Source organism: Oncorhynchus masou, unplaced genomic scaffold, assembly GCF_036934945.1.
Source record: "Oncorhynchus masou masou isolate Uvic2021 unplaced genomic scaffold, UVic_Omas_1.1 unplaced_scaffold_690, whole genome shotgun sequence".
Taxonomy (NCBI): Eukaryota; Metazoa; Chordata; class Actinopteri; order Salmoniformes; family Salmonidae; genus Oncorhynchus; species Oncorhynchus masou.
This window is the reverse complement of record NW_027013354.1, coordinates 89,001-95,000: the sequence shown is the minus strand read 5'-3', so window position 1 is coordinate 95,000 and position 6,000 is coordinate 89,001. Positions and strand designations below refer to the sequence as shown.

General features: G+C 44.2%; 1 protein-coding gene across 2 annotated transcripts in view; it reads right to left on the bottom strand.

The window, feature by feature from the left end:
• Window positions 1-6,000, bottom strand: part of LOC135536968 (ubiquitin carboxyl-terminal hydrolase 7) — an 87,128-nt gene that overhangs the window by 18,009 nt on the left and 63,119 nt on the right. The window contains exons 21-25 of one of the 2 annotated variants that reach the window (XM_064963186.1): window positions 4,883-4,983; window positions 4,393-4,546; window positions 2,548-2,615; window positions 1,878-1,986; window positions 1,405-1,482 (exon numbers count right to left, since the gene is read on the bottom strand). In XM_064963186.1, coding sequence (XP_064819258.1) covers window positions 1,405-1,482; window positions 1,878-1,986; window positions 2,548-2,615; window positions 4,393-4,546; window positions 4,883-4,983 — 510 coding nt within the window. The remainder of the gene's footprint in view (window positions 1-1,404; window positions 1,483-1,877; window positions 1,987-2,547; window positions 2,616-4,392; window positions 4,547-4,882; window positions 4,984-6,000) is intronic. The other variant, XM_064963185.1, reaches the window with a different exon arrangement.

Below are 6,000 nucleotides of genomic sequence, written 5' to 3'. Positions count from 1 at the left end.
AAAATGTGACATTCTGTTCTGTCGCCTCAGAAAACATCAAATTCAAAAAGCTGGAGAATAAAGTGAAGAGTCGTCCCTCTACTGTGTGTAATCTAAATGTTGTCTCTACTGTGTGTAATCTAAATGTCGTCCCTCTACTGTGTGTAATCTAAATGTCGTCCCTCTACTGTGTGTAATCTAAACGTCGTCCCTCTACTGTGTGTAATCTAAACGTTGTCCCTCTACTGTGTGTAATCTAAACGTTGTCCCTCTACTGTGTGTAATCTAAATGTCGTCCCTGTGTGTAATCTAAACGTCGTCCCTCTACTGTGTGTAATCTAAATGTCGTCCGTGTGTAATCTAAACGTCGTCCCTCTACTGTGTGTAATCTAAATGTCGTCCCTCTACTGTGTGTAATCTAAATGTTGTCTCTACTGTGTGTAATCTAAATGTCGTCCCTCTACTGTGTGTAATCTAAACGTCGTCCCTCTACTGTGTGTAATCTAAACGTCGTCCCTCTACTGTGTGTAATCTAAACGTCGTCCCTCTACTGTGTGTAATCTAAATGTCGTCCCTCTACTGTGTGTAATCTAAATGTTGTCTCTACTGTGTGTAATCTAAACGTTGTCCCTCTACTGTGTGTAATCTAAATGTCGTCCCTGTGTGTAATCTAAACGTCGTCCCTCTACTGTGTGTAATCTAAATGTCGTCCGTGTGTAATCTAAACGTCGTCCCTCTACTGTGTGTAATCTAAATGTTGTCTCTACTGTGTGGAATCTAAATGTTGTCTCTACTGTGTGTAATCTAAATGTCGTCCCTCTACTGTGTGTAATCTAAATGTCGTCCGTGTGTAATCTAAACGTCGTCCCTCTACTGTGTGTAATCTAAATGTCTCTACTGTGTGTAATCTAAATGTTGTCTCTACTGTGTGTAATCTAAATGTCGTCCCTCTACTGTGTGTAATCTAAACGTCGTCCCTCTACTGTGTGTAATCTAAACGTCGTCCTTCTACTGTGTGTAATCTAAACGTTGTCCCTCTACTGTGTGTAATCTAAACGTCGTCCCTCTACTGTGTGTAATGTAAACGTCGTCCCTCTACTGTGTGTAATCTAAATGTCGTCTGTGTGTAATATTGTCTCTTTACTGTGTGGAATCTAAATGTTGTCTCTACTGTGTGTAATCTAAATGTTGTCTCTACTGTGTGTAATCTAAATGTCGTCTCTGTGTGTAATCTAAATGTCGTCCCTCTACTGTGTGTAATCTAAATGTCGTCCCTCTACTGTGTGTAATCTAAATGTTGTCTACTGTGTGTAATCTAAATGTCGTCCCTCTACTGTGTGTAATCTAAATGTCGTCTCTGTGAGTAATCTAAATGTCGTCCCTCTACTGTGTGTAATCTAAACAGGGAGGGGGGTGTGATGTTACCTCTTCTCTGTACTGGCTGTTGAGCCATATGGACTTAAAGCTCCTCCTGTTCTCAAAGTCTGTGATCTTCATCTTCAACTGAGAGGAGACAACGTTAACAGTCAGTACACACCCCCACACCCACAGGTACACCCCCACACCCACAGGTACACCCCCACACCCACAGGTACACCCCCACACCCACAGGTAAACCCCCACCCCCACAGGTACACACACAATGTCAACCGTTGTCCTATCATGATTATGTACCCCGAAAACATTGTAATATACGACGCCATCACCCCCTATCGGACAGACACATTATAAACATGTTTTAATATAGTAAAATAAGAAGCTGCTCTGCTGTGTACCCGAGAGACACACCGTTCTTCACCGGGACGCGCCAGTCAAGTTCAAATAGACTCAGCCATCCGCTGTCACGTCCCCGTCAATGATGACTGTCAATCATATCTCTCTCACACACACACCCCTACCTGTTGGTAGTAGAGTTTCTTGGGTTGACGTGGTTTGAAGAACTGCAGCAAATCTCGGAGGGTTCCTTCATAGTTGTGTCTGAGAGGATTCCCAGGTCCGTCTCTGTACCTGCCCAGAGAGGAGAGGAGAGGGGGAGGAAAGAGGAGGAGGAGAGACAGAGGAAGGAGAGAAGGAGGAGAAACATAGGGAAGGGGGAGGAGAGAGAGGGAAGGAGGAGAGAGGGGGGGGAGTAGGATGAGAGAGAGAGAGAGAGAGAGAGAGAGAGAGAGAGAGGAAGGAGGAGGAGAGAGGGAGGGAAGGAGGACGAGAGAGAGAGAGGGAAGGAGGAGAAGAGAGAGGGAAGGAGGGTGAGAGAGAGGAGAAGAGAGAGAGAAGGAGGAGGAGAGAGAAGGAGGAGGAGAGAGAGAGGGAAGGAGGAGGAGAGAGAAGGAGGAGGAGAGAGAGAGGGAGTAGGACGAGAGAGAGAGAGGGAAGGAGGAGAAGAGAGAGGGAAGGAGGGTGAGAGAGAGGAGGAGAAGAGAGAGAGAAGGAGGAGGAGAGAGAAGGAGGAGGTGAGAGAGAGGGAGTAGGACGAGAGAGAGAGGGACAGGTTACTCAACAAGTCAACTTGGGGCTGTACTGCACACGTAAAAGCGGAGTGTGTGTCCGTGTGTGTGACGGCAGTCCTACCCCTGGGACTTGAAGAACTGGAGCAGCATGGGATCTGTGTTCAACCTCTGAGCCACCGTCTTCGCCACCTGACAAGACAGGTTAAAGAGACTCTCCAGTACTTTTGTAGGGCGCGGCACAGCTTCAAGAAAACAGTTGCTTTCAAACTACGGATTTCATGGCAAATTGAGGTAAGACAGTAATTCCGCTCATAGATTAATACATGAGTATGAACAACAAACACCTTGACACATTCAGCCCAAAGCAGAGGGTTCAAAAATACATTTAGTGGCCAAAGTACCGGAGCATGTCTTTAAACACACTAGCTTTATGGAACAATACCCAAAGTACCAGAGCATGTCTTTAAACACACTAGCTTTATGGAACAATACCCAAAGTACCAGAGCATGTCTAACAAAACACACTAGCTTTATGGAACAATACCCAAAGTACCAGAGCATGTCTAACAAAACACACTAGCTTTATGGAACAATACCCAAAGTACCAGAGCATGTCTTTAACACACTAGCTTTATGGAACAATACCCAAAGTACCAGAGCATGTCTTTAAACACACTAGCTTTATGGAACAATACCCAAAGTACCAGAGCATGTCTTTAAACACACTAGCTTTATGGAACAAAACCCAAAGTACCAGAGCATGTCTTTAACAAAACACACTAGCTTTATGGAACAAAACCCAAAGTACCAGAGCATGTCTTTAAACACACTAGCTTTATGGAACAATACGCAAAGTACCAGAGCATATCTTTAAACACACTAGCTTTATGGAACAATACCCAAAGTACCTGAGCATGTCTAACAAAACACACTAGCTTTATGGAACAAAACCCAAAGTACCGGAGCATGTCTTTAACACACTAGCTTTATGGAACAATACCCAAAGTACCAGAGCATGTCTTTAAACACACTAGCTTTATGGAACAATACCCAAAGTACCAGAGCATGTCTTTAACAAAACACACTAGCTTTATGGAACAAAACCCAAAGTACCAGAGCATGTCTTTAACACAACACACTAGCTTTATGGAACAAAACCCAAAGTACCAGAGCATGTCTTTAACAAAACACACTAGCTTTATGGAACAAAACCCAAAGTACCAGAGCATGTCTAACAAAACACACTAGCTTTATAGAACAATACCCAAAGTACCAGAGCATGTCTTTAACACACTAGCTTTATGGAACAATACCCAAAGTACCAGAGCATGTCTTTAACAAAACACACTAGCTTTATGGAACAAAACCCAAAGTACCAGAGCATGTCTTTAACAAAACACACTAGCTTTATGGAACAATACCCAAAGTACCAGAGCATGTCTTTAACACACTAGCTTTATGGAACAAAACCCAAAGTACCAGAGCATGTCTTTAAACACACTAGCTTTATGGAACAATACCCAAAGTACCAGAGCATGTCTTTAACAAAACACACTAGCTTTATGGAACAATACCCAAAGTACCAGAGCATGTCTTTAACAAAACACACTAGCTTTATGGAACAATACCCAAAGTACCAGAGCATGTCTTTAAACACACTAGCTTTATGGAACAATACCCAATGTACCAGAGCATGTCTTTAACACACTAGCTTTATGGAACAATACCCAAAGTACCAGAGCATGTCTTTAACACACTAGCTTTATGGAACAATACCCAAAGTACCAGAGCATGTCTTTAAACACACTAGCTTTATGGAACAATACCCAAAGTACCAGAGCATGTATTTAACAAAACACACTAGCTTTATGGAACAATACCCAAAATGTTGAAGGAACGTCCACAATGCAAGACGGTGTGACCTCTTGCTGACCTGGTAGTTCATCCTGTTGGTAGTGTGTGTTACCTGGAAGTAGTTCATCCTGTTGGAGAGTGTGACGACAAAGCCGGGGTCGTTGTGGATGGTCTTGTCACAGAAGATAACGTCCACTCGGTGGTAGAGGTCCCGGAAGTAGTCCTTGGCTGTGGGCAGCTCACTGCTGTCGTTCTCTGGGTCGTCTCTGAGGAGAGGAGAGGAGAGGAGAAGAGAGGAGAAGAGAGGAGAAGAGAAGAGAGGAGAAGAGAAGAGAAGAGAGGAGAAGAGAGGAGAAGAGAAGAGAGGAGAAGAGAAGAGAAGAGAGGAGAAGAGAGGAGAGGAGAAGAGAGGAGAAGAGAGGAGAAGAGAGGAGAAGAGAGGAGAGAAAACAGAGACATTAGCTGGGAGAGGCTAGTCAATGTGTTACTGAATTCTCCAAACACGATGTGTTGAGATGACCAGAACATTCTCTACGACAGGGCTCTCCATCTCGGTTCCCTCCTGTAGGTTGTTGTTAGATTCCCATGTTGGAATGACTTACTTCTGGAAGACGATGATGTCTCCGTCCATGAGCTCATCCAGGGCCTTGTCCAATGACACGTCGTAGTCCTGTATCCGCTCTGTTAAATTAGGCTTCACTTCCTGGAACACAGACAGATGGGAGATGGAGGCTGTTTGTGTAGATGTGATAGATCTGGAGTTGGGTGGGTGGGTGTGTGTGTGTGTGGTGTGTGGTAGGGGTTGCGGTTCACCAAGTCCGTTTACCAAACTCACGGTTTGGTTCGTATTGCGGTTTAGGGGTTTGGTTCAATCCAGCAGGAAAATTAAATAGCAACAGTTACTGCAGTAAATGTTTGTTTTGTCAAAAGATGTAAAAACCCAGGAAGAGACAATGAGTCAAATGTAGGGCCTTAGAAAAAATTGTCTACAACAATGGTTAAACCACAGCAGGGAAAAATGTGAGGTCAGGAGCAAAATATGTTGGCATTTTTGGGTGTAATTACTCTTCAATTTAGGCGTGCACCACTCAGTGTAGAGGACTAGTGGTCTGATTTACTGAAGGTTCATCACCCAGACTAGTGGTTTGATTTACTGAAGGTTCATCACCCAGTGTAGAGGACTAGTGGTTTGATTTACTGAAGGTTCATCACCCAGTGTAGAGGACTAGTGGTTTGTATTTACCACCCAGTGTAGAGGACTAGTGGTCTGTATTTACCACCAGTGTAGAGGACTAGTGGTTTGTATTTACCACCCAGTGTAGAGGACTAGTGGTTTGTATTTACCACCCAGTGTAGAGGACTAGTGGTTTGTATTGACCACCAGTGTAGAGGACTAGTGGTTTGTATTTACCACCCAGTGTAGAGGACTAGTGGCTTGTATTGACCACCCAGTGTAGAGGACTAGTGGTTTGTATTTACCACCCAGTGGAGAGGACTAGTGGTTTGTATTTACCACCCAGTGGAGAGGACTAGGGGTTTGTATTGACCATCCAGTGTAGAGGACTAGTGGTTTGCATTGACCACCCAGCGTAGAGGACTAGTGGTTTGTATTTACCACCCAGTGTAGAGGACTAGTGGTTTGTATTGACCACCCAGTGTAGAGGACTAGTGGTTTGTATTGACCACCCAGTGGAGAGGACTAGTGGTTTGTATTGACCAC